Consider the following 21,286-nt stretch of genomic DNA (forward strand, 5'->3'; position numbering starts at 1 on the left):
ATTGTCAAATTAGTTTCCACATAACACTCAGTGCTCATCCCCACAAGTGTCCTTCTCCATGCCCATCCCCCTCTCCCCCCCACATCCATCAGTCNAAGCAAACTACTTTTATGTGGTGATGCCTAAAGCTATACTTTTTAGAAAATTTTAATTTCTTGTTAAGCTACTAAACTCATTTTCTGCATCTACAGCCAAGATTTCGTGTAGTGTTAGTTGCTACCTTGTGGGAGGGTTTTTCAGGCCTTTATGACTCTTTCATACCCTGTCTTTATGATGAATAAGGCTAAAATGTTCATTAATACAGAACTATCATGACCTTAGAGAAGTCATATATTTGACATATCTTTTTCCACCCTTTTCCATCCAGCATGTCTAAATCATATTCAAAGTGACTTTCTTGTAGACAACATATAGAGTTGATTTAGGACTTTTAATCACTCTACCACTCTCCTGTTTTAATTGGTATATTTAGATGATATAATTTAATCTAATTATTGATATGTTAGGGAAATAAAATATCGTTTTATGTTTTCTTTTCTATTTATTCTGGTTTTTATCTCCCTCTTTTCTGTTTCTTGCTTTCATGAAGGTTACTTAAACATTTTCTAAAATAATGTTTTCTGAGTTTTTTATATTGGTTTTAAAAGTGTATCTCTTTAACTATCTTGTTTAATGATAGTCCTAGGTACTAATTATATCTACATAACTTATCAAAGTCTATTGGTGTCATTATTTTACCAGTTTGTGTGACGTGTAAAAATATTACATCCTTTAACGTCCCTTTAACTTTCTGTTTATGATAGTCTTGTAAATATTTCTGAGAACCTAATTAGAAAGTGTTCTGCTTTTTATTTCACCATTGAATATACTTTAGGAACCTGAAAGGGGAAAGGAAAGCTTATTGTATTTAAGTATATTTTTTGTTCACCATATTCTTTCTTTTATTCTGTTATGTGTTTCATTGTTTTCTTTACTTAGAGAATTTCCTTTATCCATTATTTTGGGGAACACTGCCGGTAACAAGTTCGTCTAGTTTTCCTTCTATCTGAGAAAATCTTGATTTCCCCTTTATTTCCAAAAGATATTTTGACTGGGGATAGGATTCTAGGTCAACAGTTCTTTTCTTTTAGCATGTACACAACATTCTGTCTCCTCCCTCTGTCTGACATCCAGGGCTTCTGATGAGAACTCCTCTTCATTCATATTGGTTTTCCCCTGAGGGTAAACTTTATTTTGTCTGGCTGCATTCAAGATTTCTTTTGGTCTTTAGTGTTCAGAAGTTAAATTTTGTATTTTGGTGTGGATTTCTTTGGGTTTGTCCTGTTCGGTATTTATTCAGCTTATTTAAAAATGTAGGCTTACGTTTCTTGTCAAATTTGCAGTTTTCGACACTTACTTTTCTTGAGTACCCTTTGCAGACCCACCTTCTTTCTCCCGTCTCTCGGAGCCTCTTATGACACAACTGTTAGATCCTTTGTTATAGTCCCACAGATTCCTGTTGCTCTCTTCGTTTTTTTCTAGTCTATTTTCTCTGTTTTCTTCAGATTGGATAAATTCTTTGATTATATCTCTAAATTCACTGATTCTTTTTTCTGCCCCTTCCATTTTGTTGCTGTTGCTGTTGTTGTTGTTGAGCTTATTCACAGAGGTTTACATTTTGCTGAATGTATTTTTTGTTATAAAATTTCCATCCTGCCTTTCCTTCTTTTTGCTGAGATTTTGTATTTCTTTGCTCAGGTTTTCTATTTGTCAGTGGTTTCAAACAAATGTTCATAATACCTGACTGAAACATTTTTTTATCATCCATGTTTTAAAACCTTTCTCAGATAATTCTAACACATTTTTCATTTTGATATTGGTTTCTACGGACTCTATCTTTTTAAAAAATTCAATTTGAGATCTTCTGCAGTTCTTTGTATGATGAATGGTTTTCTGTTGAAGCCTGAACATTTTTCATATTATGTTGTGAGACTCTGAATATTTGAAGTTGAAACTTTCTGTGTTAGCTGGCTTTCACTGGCTCTGTCCTGCCCGAAGAAGGAAGGGTGCTGCTTGAGGACTTCCGGTGGAAGTAGTAGTCCAGGTCCTCACACAGTGAGGTTGGGGGCTCTTCATTATTGAGGGTATGATTGCTAGTTTTTAATTCCCCACGTTCTCTGCACTGATACACACTGTCTGTGGGGAAAGTGCCCTCATTACCACTTTGTGGTGATAAAAGTCCTGCCTCTCAGCTAGGCCTCCTGTGACATCACCTCCAGGGTGGAAGAGGAGAAGCAGGTGTTTCTGCTGAGTGGGCGTGGAAGTCCGTGCTGCCTACACAGTCTCCCCTAATGCAGTGGGGGAAAGAGGGTCTGGTGGGTGGTCTATAGAGATGGAAGTCCTCACTCCTTATGTGGCCTTCTCTGATACCACTGCAGTGGGAGTGTTAGGCACCTTGTTACAGCCTCTTAAAGGTGGAAGGCTCAGCTCCCCACTCTACCTTTGCTGTCATGGATGGGGATGGGTTCACATTTTTGTGTTTGACTAGAGTAGAGAGAACATTGTCTAAAAGTTTCTGGTCTTAGGGTGCCTGGGTGGCTCAGTCGGTTGAATGTCCAACTCTTAATTTCAGCTCAGGGTCATGGGTGCAAGTCCCATGCCTGGGCTCTGCACTGAGTATGGAGTCTGCTTGAGATTCTCTCACTCTACCTCTGCCCTTCTCCCTGGCTTGCTTTCTCTCTAAAATTAAATAAATAAAATTTTAAAAAATGAAAGTTTTTTTTGTCTTGCTAAGCTACTCTTTTCTTTGTCCTTTGGCTAGAGGAAGTAGCTTTTTATTAGAGGTATTTTTATCTATACCAGTTTCATTTTCAATTTCAGCTCCTTCAGCTTCAAATCTGGGATATATGAGGCAAAAAGGACACATAAGAATTCACCACCATGTTGTTCCATGGGTCTGAAGGGCCCCAACTGGAGAACGGTTGTTTCTCCACTTTCACAGCCTTCTTAGGTTTGTTTTATATAATGTCCAGGATATGGCTACTACATCTTCCCGGGAGCAGAGCTCCCCAATACTCTTTTCAAGTCTCTCAGCACCCTCACTGAATCTGTAACCTGGCTGCCACACCCCAGTGATTAGACACATCAGTGAGCTACTCTTAGCACTTCAGTTATGTTGTAGTTGCTCTACCTATTGGGCTATTTCAGACTTACTGCACTCCTGCACCAGGACACACCTTTTCAGAGAAATATTGGTTCTTTTCCCTAGTATTTTACTTTAGTTTTTTGTATGACCAAAACCACCAGATAGTACCTTGGAAGAGCTCATGGTTGGTTAAAGGTGCTTCAGCACATCAAAAAGCTGGTATTTGAAGCATGCTAGCTCCTTGTAGGAGACTTTGCTTTTCCTCCTGAAACATACTTATTTTTCCATTCCAGAAATAGAAGGAGGAATACTTGAGCCCCTTTTTATTATATGGACATGTTATTATAGGGACTCCTTGAATTTGTGGCTCTAGCTATCAGTCCCTCCATTTATATCTCCTAGTCTTACCACTTTCTCATTTTTCCTGCCTACTAATCCTCCTGCCCACTAACTTGAAAGCTGGTTAAGTGATCTGGAGACAGAAAACAAAGAAGTTCTATGGAATAGGTGCTTGATTTTCAGTAGTGCCACAATCAGTTCCATTTTCTGGTATGTCATGGGGCCTGGATAATTGCAGAAATTCTCTAGTAATAGGGAACACCTACATGCAAGGGATTTGAAATCTTAATATATTCTATGCAGTGGAACTGACATAAAAGATTCATTGGAAGCAGATTTTCAGGGTACTATAGAACATATCAATATTATTTAAGAAAATAGATACAAAAGATAAATAGGGTGTAGAACATTAGACTGAATTATTTTATTTAATTTTTATCAAAGAATTATTGATACACAGTATTGAATTAGTTTCATATGCACAACATAATGATTTGATATTTATATACACTGGGAAATGCTCAATACAATGAGACTAGTCACCATCTCTCACTTTACAGAACTTTCACAAAATTATTGACTTTATTCCATATGCTGTAATTTACCTGCTGTGTCTTACTTATTTCTATAAATGGAAGATTTTATCTTTTAATTCCTTTTACCGATTTTGTCCATCCTCCTGTCCCCTCTCCAACAGCCATCAGTTTGTTCTGTCTATGAGTCTTTTCGTTTTTTTTTTTCTGCTTATTTGTTTTGCTTTTAACTCCAAAAATAACTGAAATCATACAGTATTTACCTTTCTCTGACTGATTTCACTTAGCATAATACTCTCTAGGTCCACCCATATTGTCACAAATGACAAGATTTCATTCTTTCCTGTGGTTGAATAATATTCCATTGTATGTATTTACCACATCTTCTTTATCCATTCATTTATCAGTAGACACCTAGGTTGCTTCTGTACATTGGCTATTGTAAATAGTGCTGCAATAAACATTGGGATAAATATGTCTTTTTGAATTAGTGTTTTTGTTTTCTTCAGATCAATACCCAGGAGTAGAATTTCGGGATCAAATGGTAGCTCTCTTTTTCATTTTTTGAGGAACCTCGATGCTATTTTCAGGAGTGGCCACACCAATTTACATTCCCACCAATGATTCACAATGATTTATCTTCTCTGTACATCTTCACCAGCACTTGCTATTTCCTGTCTTTTGATACTAGCCATTCTGACTCATGTTGTATGATAACTCATTGTGGTTTTGATTCGCGTTTTTCTGACTGTTAGTGATGTGGAGCATCTTTTTATGTGCCTGCTGATAATCTGCATATAGTTTTTGGAAAAATGTCTGGTCAGGTCTTCTGCCCAGTTTTTAACTGGATTTTTTGGTTTGGTTTTTTGTTTCTGTTTTTGATTGAGTTGTTTGAGTTCTAATGTGAATGTTAGTACATTTGATCTTGTCCCAAAGGTCCCTTAAACTATCCTATGTTTTAAAATCCTTTTTTCTTTTTGCTGTTCATTTTGGGTTATTTTCACTATCTTGTCCTCTAGATTGTTGATCTATTATTCTATATCATCTAATGTGCTGTTTATTCCCTCTAGTGTATTTATCATTTCTGTTATTGTATTCTTCAGCACTGGTTGGTACTTTCTTATATTTTTTATCTTTGTTGAAGTTCTCACTGTGTTCATCCATTCTTCCCCTGGTTTTGGTAAACATTTTTATGACCATTAATTACTATGAACTCTGTATCAAGTAGATTGCTTTGCTCCATTTCATTTAGTTCTTTTTTCTGACATTTTGTCTTATTCTTTTATTTAGAACATATTCCTCTGTCTCTTCATTTGCCTGACTCTCTCTATTAGGTAGCTCAGCTCCTTTTCCTGGTCTTGAAGGAGTAGCCTATGTAGAAGTTTTCCTGTGGGGCCCAGAAGTGCAGTTCCCCCTGGTCACCAAAACAAGGTGCTCCAGGGATGTCCCGTGTGTAGGCTGTGTACACTCTCCTGTTGTGGTGGGGACATGACTACTGTGGGTACATGATAGGTGGGAGTGGCCCCTGGACCAGCTGGCTACAATGCCTGACTGTCATTGCTGTAGATGCACTCGTGGGTGGGGTTATTGTGCTGTTGGCTGTAAGGCCTGGCCAATGCCCAGGCTTGTTTGACACTTAGGTGGGTCATGCCCTCCGGCATTAGCTGTCTAGAGGGAAAATTCCAGAATGATGCTCGCCAGTGCCAAATCAGCATGGCAGAACAGGATGGTAATAATGGCTGCCTCTAGTGTCTCAGTTCCTGGGGACAGAGAGGCCCAGCTGTCCCCTCCCTCTCGAGTGGATGCATTAGTAGTAAGTAGGCCTCCTTCACCTGTAGACTATGCACTTTTGATCTTATGTTCGTGCCCTGATTTCCCTGTCAAGGGAGTCAGCATTTGAGCTTTTAAAAAGTGGGTTATTCTTTCACTACAGTTTCATAGTTTTTCTGGACATATTCCTTGTTAGTTTTCAGAGTTTGGTATTTTGGGGGGCTCGTCTCTCCTGTGCAGAATCTAAGGGGTGATGTGCCTCATGTGGAGCTCAAATCTTTCACCCCTCAGGGTAAACCTCTGTATCTTTGGAATCCCTCCAATCCATGCACCTTGGATGTGGTTTTCCTTAGCAAGACAGTGTCTCTGCCTCTTCTACCCATCTTGTTGTGGTTCCTTGTTACAGAGGCTCTGTTCATCCAGTGTCTCAATCCCCTTCATTGCACTGCTTTCCATGTCATGTGATTTAGCACCTGAGCTTCTCAATCCAGAGTCTCAATCCCCTTCAAAGGAATTATTCCATATGCAGTTACGGATTTGTTGTTATGTCCATGGGAGGGAGTGAGTTCAGGATTTTCCTATGCCATCTTGAACACTCCCCCAGAAGGATATTATTTAAAATTTAGCTTTTAGGCATAAAATAATTTCCCAATGAAGAAAAGTTCATCATATTTAAGAACTTATGTATTTTAGGGGCGCCTGGGTGGCTTAGTCGGTTAAGCGTCCGACTTTCGCTTAGGTCATGATCTCGCGGTTCGTGGGTTCGAGCCCCGCGTCGGGCTCTGTGCTGACTGCCAGCTCAGAGCCTGGAGCCTGTTTCGGAGTCTGTGATTCCCTCTCTCTCTGACCCTCCCCTGCTCACGCTGTCTCTCTCTCTCCTAGAAATAAATAAAACATTTAAAAAAAAAAAAAAGAACTTATGTATTTTAATTCTCTGTGTTTTGGGTTGCTAATAGAAACACCTAATAGAAACACAGTTGTCTGGATTCTGAACCTGCTATGTATTGCTACAAAAATCATAGAGTGATACTTAGGAAGTTTAAAAGTGGACCAGAAATTTTAATCTCCAGAAATAAATGTAAATTACTTTCATTGCTTAGGCCAAATGTAATTTCTTTTTTAAAAAATTAATGTTTATTTATATAAGAGAGAGAGAAAGAAAGACAGAGTGCAAGCAGGGGGAGGGGAAGGGACAGAGAGAGAGGGAGACAGAATCTGAAGCAGGCTCCAGGCTCTGGGCTGTCAGCACAGAGCCCAGTGCAGGGCTTGAACTCACAAGCGGTGAGATCATGACCTGACCTTAACCTACTGAGCCACCCAGGTGCCCCTAAATGCAGTTTCTAAAATAAACATTGTACCTATGTAATATTTGTACCCTGAGAAGATTTCAGAGTGCAAATGCATCCAAAAATAACTTAGCTTTAATACATACATCAAACTTAGAGCAAATGTGTAAACTCAAACTCGGTTTATAAGCTTGATAAATTCAGTAAGATTATTACACATTAACACATAAGAGTATACAAAAAGAAATTTAAAAATCGTTTCCTTTTTAATTCATGGTTTTGCTGTGAAAAATATAGTTTTTGATTTCAAAATCCATTTGTTCCAGTGTATTTTTCTTTCAAATCACAAACTTTTGCTAAGTAATTTCAATGAAATTTTTATCAAAACCCAGCTTCAGCTGCTTGCCACTCAAAAGACAATACTCAAAAGACAGGTGCTGGCTGTAAAGGAAAGATTGCTTTATTTAGGGGCCTGGCAACTTGGGGAGACGTGGACTGGTGTCCCGGGGCCATCCCTGAGGTTCCAGGAGCAGGTGTTTAAGGAGCAGGTGTTTAAAGGAGAATTTCAGGGTAGATGACATATATGTTGATGAAAAGGGAAGGGAAACATGACTATTCACGAGGAAAGGTGGAATACACACACTGAACAAACATACATGGAACATACATCCTATGTTCACATGGGGATGGGGACGTAACACCAGAAGAGGCAAAATTCAGCTCCCGGCGTCAGCCAGGAGGTTATTTTAGGCCAAGGAGAAGGGGCTATGGGCATGTTCCAGGAGCTGGTATAAACTGGAATGGGGTCTTAGGCTCATTATCTCTGTTAAGGAATGCAGGGCCTTGCTTGTTCACAGGCTGGAACCCTATCAGTTGACCTTGAGTTCAGACTTCTGCAGAAACAGCTACTGGATTTGTTAGTGGGGTCTGAAAAGACACAATAGCTGATTAGGGATAAACAATTCTCTAAAAAACAAGCGTTAATCTTTCTGCTGGTTTCAACCTCATTAACCTTGTGGGGCATGGTTTCAAAATGACATGTGATTCATATTTAGACAGAATAGGGATAGTCATTGATGGAAGCACAGTGAAATTTGCATTATAGGAAATTTTGATGCTGATTATTAAAATAATTCTGTCCTTGCTAAGGAAAGGAGAGATAGAAAAAAGATCAATGATCACTCAATCTAGGTTTTAACATGTTTTTATAATTTTACCTGCATATATAAATCTGTCCTCATACATACGTAATTGTCCAGGTGAATTTAGGACTCCTTCAACCATTACAATATTTTGTTTACTAATTTGTTGGTTCACTCACACATATCTTTCTTTAAATTTAACAAAAACATTGAGGATCTACTTTTGTAAATATCATCCTCTCCCCAATGCCTAGTATGTGCCATGTGCTATTCACAAGAAAGTTGGGCATTAAAGACAAAATAATATCCTTGCTCTCGGATTTGATTAAATTGAAAATAAAATTGCTACTCATGCTTGAATGAGAAGGTTGTTTCCTATGGTAATGATAAATTTTTAAAAATAATGAATGACTTAAATTTGGCAAAATATATAGAGATTATTCCCTTCTGAACATATTTTTATCAACTGCAGAAGTTACCATTATCACCACGAAATCATGCGTAAGTCTTCTGGCCAAGAAATATTGCATAGGTGATTTGCCTTTAAATGTGTGACTCAAACTGAAAAGGACCACAAAGAAAATCTTAAAAGCTTCAATTTGAAACATTAGGAAGTTCTTCTCTGCATCATTTTTTATTCTTGACAGTTTCATTATCCTACTACCTCATTTTTGCTACCAATAATTTTCAGGAGTGACAAGTTTATATGATGAAGGTAAGTGAGACACATATTTATGTGAGGAAAATTGAGAAATTATAGATTGGAGATTAATATAACCAAGATCACTTTTAAGAACGTGTTATGTAGAGTTACTATCTTATTTATAAGGAGTTTATTGAATCCCTCTTCATGTGATATTATAATTGCTTAAAATACTTTCATAAATACTTTTGTACCTTTATGTACATATTTGATATGATAATTATGTGTGAAGAGTATTAACTAAATAAAAAGTTATGTTTGTATTTAATCTCTGATAAATGGGAAAAGGTGAGACCAGGCAACTTGTTAATGAATCTTGACTAATTTAAGGAATCTGAGGACTTCTTATTTCTTTTTCAATTGTGTCACATAATTAAAAAATATTTCTGTAGTAGAGGTTCTCTCCGTCAGTACACACACACACACACACACACACACACACACACACAACTCTACTCTTTTCAAATAGAAGAATCTTCTAATACAATTCTAGAAGAGGTTTTAATAAAATGATTAAAGATTTAGTATAACCGAATTGAAGCCCGTTGGAGTACTTTTCTATTTTATTATTTTAACATTGAAGAAATTATTCTTCTCTACTGACATGTTTACTATATTTCAATAAGTTCTCTGAATAAATGTAACATCCTATGTCACATTTTGAATAAACCATGTAGACAAATTTCTAAAATTATTAAAATTGCTAGCAGAATCTAAGAATATGTTTATGTAAATAAACATTAGAAAATGTGAAGTATTTATGTGTGACAGGTTATAATATATAAATTTGATAACTTGTTTAGCTATTTATAGATATTAAAGCTATACCTATAGCTATGTAAGTATGTATAAATATGATTTAAAGTAACTGCATTTCTCATGTAAATATGCACATCTTTCTTTGTGAAAAAGTAAAATAACTGATGAGAATCATGCTTTTTAAGTCTATGGCAGACGCTGGAATACTCCTTTGTTTTGATAAGTGGATCCTAAAGCACAGTTAGTGAATCTAAAACTTTAGATTTTTTAGAGAATTCTAAAGAGAGAAAGACTGGGATATCTACAGAGTCCCAGATTTTGAAGATTACTCTGAGAGTCTGAGAATAATGCAAAGATTTGAGATGTAGATCCTGTTCTCAACCTCTGTTCCAGTCAGGGTAGTAATTTTACTCTTTACAAAAGTTCACTGATATCTACTGAGACTGACTCCTCAAATAGCACTAGAAAATTATAGCCTTGAATGTGGGCTTGTTTCTGGCACATTTACAAGGAAGGTGTGTGAGTGTGAATATGAGTCAGTGTACGTGGTGTGAGTCTGTCATGGTGGTGGACCTTAAATGACAGATTGCTTGCTGAAATGGCCTTTTGAAATGTCAAATTGAGGAATTTAAATGGAAGGTCTAAAAGTAAATTATATATATATAAAATATATTTTCTATCATATATAGTCATTATATTTATAATTCATAATATTCAGATATATAGTATTTATGTATATAGTCAAATGTTTATATTACTCATACATAGATATTCATGAATAATATCGATATGATTTCCCAAAGTCATATTTAAATCATTTAGATCTTGGTTGCTACCTTGCTCTCTTTCTCATTCTCCAGTCCCTATTTTTTGCCAGATATTGTCCTAGACATAGTGCATAAATTGATGCGGACTAGACACTAGGCCTACGGTTGCTCAGTCAGAACTAGACACCTCATCAAAGCACAGTCACTGTTCTAAGCTCAGCTGAGATCTGACAATTGGCAAACTGTAACTGCACATTAGCAAAGGGGTGGGGACCCTCTTTCTTAAGGTTGGCAACACTTAGCGAAAACGAAGTCCCATCAAAGCAGGATGGAAATATGTTTCCACTTGGGCTATTTTATAACAAACATTCTCTAAATATGTTAATATATTGGCACTTCACACCCTTTTTTTCTTGTGTATTTTTGTAGAATTATATTTATATAAACAGATTTAAAAAAATTCTTACTCAATGGGATTGTACAAATATCTATGTGGTATAAAGTATATATAATAAAGCTAACACTTGCATTCCAGTGTAACAAATAACAGTACCAATATATGTTCATAACTGAAAAAAAGGAAATAACCTACATCTGTAATGATAGGAGATGCATAAACACATTTTGCTTTTTTCCACTCACTGTATCTTAATTATGTGTGCTGTCCACCTCTAGACACTGCCATCTGGCTCTGGCCCAGAAAATATGTCTCAGTGTTTGTTCAGATAAAAGATAGGGTCCTGCTACCTGAAATACTTCTAGGAAGTAATGTGTTTTGCTTCTTGGGTTAAGCATCACTTTTACCCAGCCATAACTTAGTAAGGGTAAATAAAATCCATATGTATTATACTAATAAGGCAAAAGCTATAGTATACTGACAATATATAATGACATAGTTTCCATTTTCAGTAAAAGCAGTAAGTATCAATAATGGAGATTCCAAAGGCAAAGCATAGAACTCAGGAGTAAGAAGAATGGGAAATTAAGCAGTAAAGTCAAAAAGCTTACTTTTCTGTGGCCTTTTGTAGTATCAGTGTTAGCCTATACCTCTGTTTTTTCTAAGAGCATTTCTGGTTGCTAGAGTTCAATGTAAAATACTTATTTCGTATATTATAAGGAATGGATTCAGATTTAATAACTCAGAGATTGTCAACTGAATAATCTCTGTGTCTTATGATCTGGCTGAAATACACACAATTTCTTTAGATTCTCTGAGTGTGGTTTGCTCTTCAACTTTAGTCAACAAATTAGGAATGAATGCTTTTCACCAGTAAATCTTTGGTTCATGATAATTGTGACCGTCTTTTAGTTCTTATTTGTGATTGTGGTGTAGAAATAGAGTCTGTCTCATTGAGGAGATAAATGTCTCAGTCATTTATAAACCACCCTTTTTGGAAATAGAATCCATGGGGAAGTCAAAGGTTAGAAATACCAGATTTTTCCGTAATCCATGTATTGTGGTAATATGGTCTGTGTTATGGTTAAATATTGGATTTTTATTCATTGGTATTTCAACTGAGAACTCTCCAAGCCTGGGAGCACCTAAGATAAATGTTGATTTGCGCTTTGATCCCTTGGCACAAAATAACCTGTCAAAGGTTTATTCCATGACATAAGCCTTGTTATATGGGCAACATTTTCAAGCCCTAAGTGTTCAGGTATTCTGATGGTCTTATCAATTACTATTAAATTGTTTTGCCCAACAGAGATAATAGTCAACTAATTAGACCATCAGGTTTTTAAAATATCCTTTTGAAGAGATGTTTTATGAATAGAACAATTTTAAATATACTCTGTCCTTAATTTTTATTCTCAGGTTGGAGAGACGAGATGCAAAAAGGTTTGCACATCTAAGTCTGACCTGAGGTCTAATGACTTCAGCATTGTTGGAAGCTTACCAAGAGATTTTGAATTGTCCAATTATGACTGCTATGGAAAACCTATTGAAGTCAACAATGGGCTTGGCAAATCTCAGGCAAAGAACAACAAGAAGCCGCCCCCTGCCAAACCTGTTATTCCAACAGCAGCAAAGCGAATTGATCTTTATGCCAGAGCGTTGTTTCCTTTCTGCTTCTTGTTCTTCAATGTTATATATTGGTCTATATATTTATGATAAATCTTTTCCATTTGTGTAAAATAAAACCCCATTTCATTGTGACCAACCTCATTCAGAAACGCCAGTCTGAAAACTTTTGCATTTTCATAGCAATATAGTGCATTTTGGATGCCATTTGATTGTAATCAAAATGTGGCAACTTACTTTTGAATGGCAGCATGATCTTGTTACGTCTGTGCTCTACTGATGATGTATATAATGTATAGCAAACATACTGCTTTAGGACTAAATGAAGGATAAACATACTACATAAAATAAAATCTAAGCCGTTCCCTTCAGTTAGTGTAAATTGCAAATATTTCACATAATTCTGATAATAAAATAACGTGCACGCTAGATCCTGTTATGATGACCATTCTAATGTATGTAATATTTCAAAATTCCTCCCTTGTAACTTTCAGAGAAAGCCATCTTATTCTTGTATAATTTTAGATGGTACTATCACAGATTAAGCAAAATTATATTGCATATTGCTTAAACTTTGTAAGTAGAAATATATTAACTATAATTATGTGGGCTCTGTGGAGAAATAAAGTTCAAAAAATTACCAATTTGTAAAATCAGCTCATTTTAAAGTGTGCCTGTGTTGTCAAAATGCCAGGTTATGAAACACAGTAAGCATTTTTGAAACAAAGGGACATCTGGATTTACATAAATTCGTACTGAATTCTGGCTTCTGATAACAATAAAAGTAAAGGATAAATACATTGATTAAATGTTTCTGACAAAAAAAATTCTATTTAATCCACCTTAAAGCCTAAATATATTTTCATGGATTTCATTTTGTTGATACAGAGTAAACAAAATCATTGTGCCTTAAAGAGTCATAAATATTTTAAATTGGAATCTAGTAATGGATATATGATTTCACATAAAATTTAAGAAACCAAGAGAAAGATGCCCTATTATTAGAAGTAACGAGTTTGGGAAAAAAATTTTGAAGGATTTTAACTTCTTTATTTTGTTAAAATGCTTACATATTTCAAAGTAAAACTAATTTTTAAAAAATTCATTTCTTTTTTATTTGAATATTTTTTGGATTTGTTATAAAACATTTAAAGATTAAGTATATAGTGTCTTTGTCTATGTTAGGCCTGCTTTCTAGTTGTATTTTTGTTTTTGCTAAAAGTCTAGATTACTTAGATTTATTTACTTTGACCTATTTCAACTTAAGAATAGGCAGTTTCTGGTCTATAAGTTTCCCATTTCCTAGTGATATCAACCCAGTGTACCTTTTTATTTCTCCATAGTTGAGAAATTAGAATTATCAGTGATTCATATAACACAAACATGAGACCAAATAAGTATATTTACATTATTTGGAGAGTTCTGTCACAGATGAGAGTTTATATGGTTATATGATTAATTCAATAATAAAATGTGTTTAAACATTGTTTATGCAAATTGCTATATGTAATTCAATGCTATTTTATTAAAGACTTTAACTTTTAAAAGATTTTCACGGATTACCAAATTTTTAAAAAATAAGACATAATCTGATCCTCTGTAGTCCTTCAGCACCCCCTAGTTGCAAAAGCTTAGCCATCTGAACAGTTTTAAATGCCACAAGTAACCCTACTGATAGACTTCAGTATCCTGCGAGGACCCAACATTTGGATGGAAACATGCTAGGAAGAAAATGCCTTTAGTAAGACTTAAACCATTTACAATGTTTATTTGTAAAAATTACATTTGCTTATAATACATTCTTGATAGTTTTGCAAGTTTTATTCATATGCAAGAGTTTGATTTAGATATAAAGTTTTAAGTGGGAAATGTACCAAATGGAAGACAGGTTTCATTATACAAGAATTTATGTACTGAAAATAATGTGAATGAATTCCTTCTGTAATATTTTAGTCTCATAATATCAGTTTTAATACCCAACTGTAAATAAATAGCTGTCCCAGGATTAAGTGTGTATATAGAACTTCAAGTGGAACATTAGACAGTGATCATAACAATGAAGTACAATTAGTGTCCACTTACAGTTGTTTTATAATTGTTTTCTCAAGGATTTCTCACTTAACCCCAGGGTAGTTCTGGTCTGCGTCTTTAAATATTATGTCTTTCTAGGAGACTTGCAGTGTATCTACCTGGATATCAGTATCTCAGATTCAATGTCTCCAAAATAAAAATTATCTTGTCCTCACAAATCAGTAGGTTCTCTTCTTCCCTATTCCGGTTAAAGCCATCTCTGTTGCAGTCAGCCATATTCAGTCTTCTTTCCTTCTCTCACTATACACCCCTTGAAGTACCAAGGCATATAGATTCTCCCTCTCACACCTACCACCTCGTCTTCTCCATAACTGCTGACACAATCCTAATTCAGTTACCCTTTCTCATTCTTTATCAGACTGCTACAACAGACTTGCTCCACTATAACTCAGCTTAATATTTTTATTAAGTAAGCTTCACACCCAATGTGAGGCTTGAACTTATGACCCTGCACTCAAGAATCACATGCTCCACTGAGGCATCCAGGCGCCTCAAATCAGCTTATTTTTTAACTGTGTGACAGTCGTTTTTTTTAAATTACCCAAGTAAGACATGGATAGCTTGATGCATTAGAAACCAAGATGCATTTAGAGTGAACACTCAAAGTTGCTGTCATGGTAGCTTCTCTTCAAGCTCTTTTCTCTTTTCCCCAGAGGTCACCACCTTAGGCATTCATTTACCTTAGGCATTTACAATGCTATCCAATTTTTAATTTTTAAAAAGTTTTCAACACTATTATTTTTGACACAGAGAGCGAGACACAGAATCCAAAGCAGGCTCCACGCTCTGAGTTGTCAGCACAGAGCCCTAGTTGGCTCTCAAATCCAGGAACCCCAAGATCATGACATGAGCCAAAGTCAGACGCTTAACTGACTGAGCCACCCAGGTACCCTTATCCAATTGTGTTTTTAATGTTTATTTATTTATTTTTGAGAGAGAGAGAGAGAGAGAGAACACAAGTCAGGGAGGGATACAGAAAGAAGAGGCAAACAATCCAAAGCAGGCTCCAGACTCTGAGTTGTCAGCCCAGAGCCCAACGTGGGGCTCAAATCCATGAACCATGAGATCATGACATGAGCCAAAGTTGGGCGCTTAACTGACTGAGCCACCTAGTCACCACCCCCATCCAATTTTTAAATATGAAAGATAATTTAATATAATGGGATTTAACATAAAGGGGATTTTTACCATGTGTATACTTTTGCAATTACTTAATTTTTTGTTTAATATGTCTTGGAGATCTTTCTGTGTAAAGACATATTGGACATTCATAAGTCTACTGTCTCCTATTATTTTATAGCATGAATGTGCCTGAATGTAGCTTCTTCTTAAGAAGAAATTTGTGCACATATAAGTATACTTCCATGAGACAAATGCCAGAAGTGAAGTTGCTGAGTTGAAAGATGTATACATTTTAAATTTGGGGGAGTTCTCCCATATTTCCCTCCCAAAAGCTACAAATGTCGATTTTCATCATGATATACCCAAACTCTCACAAACTAGTCATCTCTTAATCTATATTATGTCATTGACATATTACTTTTATAGTTTTTTTTGAAATTGTTTCAGACTTTTAGAAAGCTTGTGAATTTTCCAAAAAATTCCTGTGTAGCATTTTTCCAGATTCCTCAAATGTTAATATTTTATCCAACTTGCTTTATTTCCCACTACTGTGTGTGTGTGTGTGTGTAAGTGTGTGTGTGTATGTGTTTGTATGTGTGTGTGTGTGTCCTTGAGACATTTTTTTCTGAAACGCTGAAAATAAAGTTGCAGATATGATGATGTCCCTTTACCTCTTCAAACTTTAGTGCATGTTTCCTAAACAAGGACATGGTACCACGATAGTGCCAAGTATCCATATCAAGAAATTAACATTAATAGAATGCTATAATCTAGAGACTTTATTCCAATTTGCCAATAGGCACACTTTTTTGTTTCTGTTTTTGTTTTTTTGTTCAAGATCCAATCCATTATCACATATTTCACTTAATTATCATGACATGAAGTTCCTTAAAATAAAGCTATGATCATGGTATTCTGGTCAAAAATCTGTAGTGCCTTGTGTTGCCCGAAGAGAAGTAAAAAATCCTCTCTCTGACATGAAAGTCTCTCCTGTTACATGTTTAATTTATCCCTGAAGCTGTGTCTCATAGTATGCCTCTGCTCACATTTTGAACTCTAAGCTGATTTTGACCTTTATGTATCATATTTAGCAATGACTGGTGTGCTAAGTTCAGCCAGGTTCCTTACCTTATAGGAAAGTGGTTTATAGAAAAGTGGTTTCTTTTATGTTTCACTATTTCTTTTAAGTGTGCCAGTCTTGGATGTCATGTCTTTAAATACTTATTTTAACTAATATGTGTTCATTCAATATTGTCTTTCAGTCATATGGTCACATCTCTATTGAAAAGTTAAAATATTTCCCATTACATACACAATGTTCAAATTAAGCCGCTCAAAAAACAACTCAATTTATCATCTGCATTACTGAAAACTTCAGCTTACTCAAATAGTTTAATATAAAATTTTGAAGTACCAAGACTAGAGGTGCCTGGGTAGCTCAGTCAGTATACCCTCTGACTTCTACTCAGGTCAAGATCTCACAGTTTGTGATTTCAAACCACGCATCGAGCTCTGTGCTGACAGCTGGGAGCCTGGAGCCTGCTTCAGATTCTGGGTCTCCCTCTCTCTCTCCCCTTTCCCCCCTCACACTCTATCTCTATCAAAAATAAATATTAAAAAATAAAATTAAAGTACCAAGCCTAAAGTGATAAATGGTTAGAAATATTTTTTATAACTTTAATCAAGGCTTCTTGTTAAAATATTATTACCTTCCTTTAGAATAGCAGATTTATTCTAATTATATTTTCAAATTAAGTGTATATGTTTATACAACATATTAATAATTTAGCATTCACTAACTCACCCCTACTTTTAAACTAAACAGACTTTCTTGTGATTAGTATTAATGGTAATATGAATGTTATTTTCAACGTTGTTATACTCTTTGTGTATATGCATATATACATAAATTTAATATTTTATATTTAATACATTTTATATTTTCTCTACATATATACACATATATTATTATATATTCATTCATGTTATTTTATTTTGTCCTTTCTCAGCAAGAACAATGAAATATTGGAATTTCTGTATTCCCAATAATGAATACCATTTACTTTTCCACAAGTACTTTAAAATTTCTCAGATCTCACATATCACACCCCAGTTAATTCTTTCTAAACCCTCTTAGCCTAGAATATGAAAAATAATGTAGCTCAATAAATGCTTCTTGGGTACTAGTTTTTGTTAGCCAAAAACTATGAAGACAGGGATTCCATTCCTAAATGAACAGTATGAGAGGGAAATATATGTTAAATTCACAAATCACTGTAATACAAATCAGAATGCATAATGCATATTCTCAAAGCATAAGAAGGAACAAAATCATTCCTTTACAAAGGAAAAACTCTGTCTTAAGGAAAAGTAAGAAATACTTTAATATAGCTAAATAAAGGCCATTTTACCATTGATCATAGAATTTTGAAGCTAGACATTAACATAAAAAAGAAATTACGATATGTAAAGTGCAGAAACATTGCAATTAAAATGTTAAAGTGTTACTTGAATTTTATTTCCTAGTTAGCATTGCTGAGGAAATAACGAAAAGTAAAGGAAAGTTTCCTTAGATGGTGATGTAATGCACTTTACCTAGTGTTTGTTTCTTAACTAAAACTCCCATCTGATCTTAATGCTATAACTTGAAACATTTTTCAGTAAATCCCAATTTGCAGCCTGAGGCAATTGCAGTTCAATTAATATCATTCACAGCGAGGCTGTCAGAAGGAGTCAGAGCCCTCCACCCCCTTAGCAAGAATGCAGTCAAAACTACAGGTCCTTTCCCAATTACCTCATCAAACGGGGGTTTTATTAGTCAATTAGCATTGCCTCACCCTACGACACCGATGACACATAACAGAAACCCCATTTTGTGAAACAGTAAACAAGATGAAGAGGCAAATGATTTTAGTTTTTGAAAAGCTCAGTTCAGTTTACTGTATGTTCCCGTGGGATATTCTTTTAAGTGTTTATTAGAGTTGGAAGTATAGCAGGAGGAAAATGGCATTTAACAATAGTAAACACCCGTCCACTTCTCCTTGAAGACTGCAACCTCACGCCATATAGCTTTTAAGGATCTCCTCCTTATGACACAAAGTTAGCACACAATCACATCCGCTTGCTTTACTAACAAACAGTCTTCTTATAAATCTAAGTCAGAATTTTCAGGCTTGTCAGCTACAAAGATGATCTTTAACTTATTAACTGAGAGAATTATATGGAACTCATTAAGAGGGAATACCTAATAAAGTCTGCCTTGGACTATTATAAAGCCTCATTCTAATCACAGCTGCACTTGTCTGGTTCATTCATTTGTATTCTCAAAAGCTCTTTCATTCAAAAATCACTGGAGTTTCCAGTCAGTCCACTGGCATCTTAGAAGCTTTCAAATTTCTAGATGAATTAAGTGTCTAAAAAAAATGTGAAAATTTCCTAATGAATATATGTGGACATGCATCATATAAAAATAATCGTAGGGCCTAAATGAAGACAAAAGCCAATTATTGCATTGTAAACATATAGGGAGGTGGGGATGGGTTGCAGAAAGACTAAAAGTTATAGTACCTAGGTTATAGTTCTGAGTTTGCCGTATACAACCCTGAAAACCTTCTCAAAGAATCTTTTTCCCCGTTACCCTATTTTTAAAGAGGAAATGATAAGAATATAATAATGATCAATTGTAACATATAAGTTTGCCTTTTATAGCCCATTATAGGCAAGGATTTGGGAACATATAATCTAGGCTAGCATCCTATTTACTAGTGTAAATCTTGATAAGTTATTTAACATCTGTGGGACTCAGTTTCCCTATTTCTAAATCACGGGTCACAATGACAACCTCATAACATTATTGGGATGTTTTAATGTATTATTATAGGTAACATGCTCAGCAGAGTCCCCAGCACATAGTAGTACATGCTGTAAATTACGGTTATTATTATCTCATTTTACCTCTTACCACTATGGCTACACTATTTTTAGCACTAACACTATTGCTAAGGAAGTTGTCAGTTTTCAAAATTTCTTTATTAAAATAATGAGTATTGGGTTAAAAAATACACTGACATTTTGACAATAGATGCACATTATGTCTGTCCTTCAGGTATTTTAGCTTTCATAATCATTGAGATCAATTTTGAATATAAAGTAATTTAAGAATAGAAACAACATCAGGAACTATAAATCACCTATTAAAATATTCTTGGAATGTGTAAAAAAAATCTTTGGACTATTTACTCGGAAGTCCATGATTTAAATTTTAGATGTGGGTAACAGAATACAGTAGTGCCAAAAATGCAGAATCCACATATTTAAGGGTCATATTCTATATTTATCTTATACAAATAGATAAATGAGAATATTTCAGATTTTTTTAAAAGAATACAGAAAAGAATTTCCTAGGTATGTTACCCATATTGTTCAAGTTGAGCTCAGTCTCTTATAACCTATGCATTTGTGGCAGTAATACAAGATAATTAAGGCTCGTAATGACTATCCTTGAGAACTGCATGATTCTGAAGTTCTTTCTGAAACATAGAGGGAATACGAAATTATATTAAGTAGAATTTTCATTTAAAATATTTTATTATACTTTAATTCTTTGAAGATTGATAACCCAACTATGTACTGAACATAATGGTTATTCTCAATTAATCCAAATATCCAATTAACCCAATTCTGCATAAGTGATAATGTGTTGCATTCTGAAATTCTATTAAAAATGCATGAGGCCAACCTTTAAGTAACAAAATTATATTGAACATCTTAAAGGCAACATAATTTATATGATAGCCATAGTATTTATTCATTTATGAAGAAACTTTTGTTAAACACTTGACACCTAACAAGTGTAATGCTGTGAAGATACTAAAGAGTATACGTTTGTGTGTATGAATAGGTTTAAGGGTACACACACACACACAGACACACACACACACAGAGTATAGTAGCAATTGGTGTTTTATTTGCAACTAAGACACAGCATATTTTGCCCTTTAGGAAGTACTAACGGGTACCTACCTATTTGATGTATATATGGAACAGTTTCACATTAAGATTACATTAGAAGCTCTTTGAGAGAATGCCTGTTTAGGAATCAAATAAAATCGGTGTGTGCTAATTGATATGAACCAGATGGCTCACAGAGAAAAGCTTAGTCTCAACAGATTGTTCCATTTACTTATTTGTGTGCTACTCACTGAAACACTCCCATTCTTGTATATGCTCCAGGTTCATTCTGCCCCACCTCATAAAATGAACTATGGCTTCCCCCTACATCATTCTATACATCAAGAACAACTGTTTTCTACATTCCAAAGGGTTCAAGAAGGAAACACACCCAGCTGCCTCCCCATTTCTCTTAGTCCAGTTCTTTTGAGTTTGCACATAATTCAGGTTGAATTAACTTGAACTAACTCCTTCCACCATACTGGGTCAGCCCTGTCCTCCAAGGCAGGTTGGCACTTGCAGAATATCCTGTCTTGGTGGGATTCCATCTCTTGGTATCTGTTCATGAGTCATCATCCTTGCTCCCTTCTTCCATTCTTCCACGTCCATGGCTCAACCTTCTCTCATGCCCGTGGGTCCATATGTTTCCACCTGTTTCCTCTGCTTCCCCTGAAATG

At 35.3% G+C, this 21,286-nt stretch overlaps 1 protein-coding gene across 1 annotated transcript in view; it reads left to right on the forward strand.

Annotated features, from left to right (window-relative positions):
• GLRB (glycine receptor beta) overlaps positions 1 to 13,086 on the forward strand; it is a 93,226-nt gene extending 80,140 nt beyond the window's left edge. The window contains exon 9 of the mRNA XM_077753034.1: positions 12,240 to 13,086. Within this exon, the coding sequence (XP_077609160.1) occupies positions 12,240 to 12,536 (297 nt within the window). The 3' untranslated portion in view covers positions 12,537 to 13,086. The remainder of the gene's footprint in view (positions 1 to 12,239) is intronic.
• The last annotated feature ends 8,200 nt before the right edge of the window (positions 13,087 to 21,286 follow it).

Source organism: Crocuta crocuta, unplaced genomic scaffold (assembly GCF_008692635.1).
Source record: "Crocuta crocuta isolate KB4526 unplaced genomic scaffold, BGI_CrCroc_1.0 scaffold591, whole genome shotgun sequence".
In the NCBI taxonomy this organism is placed as follows: domain Eukaryota; kingdom Metazoa; phylum Chordata; class Mammalia; order Carnivora; family Hyaenidae; genus Crocuta; species Crocuta crocuta.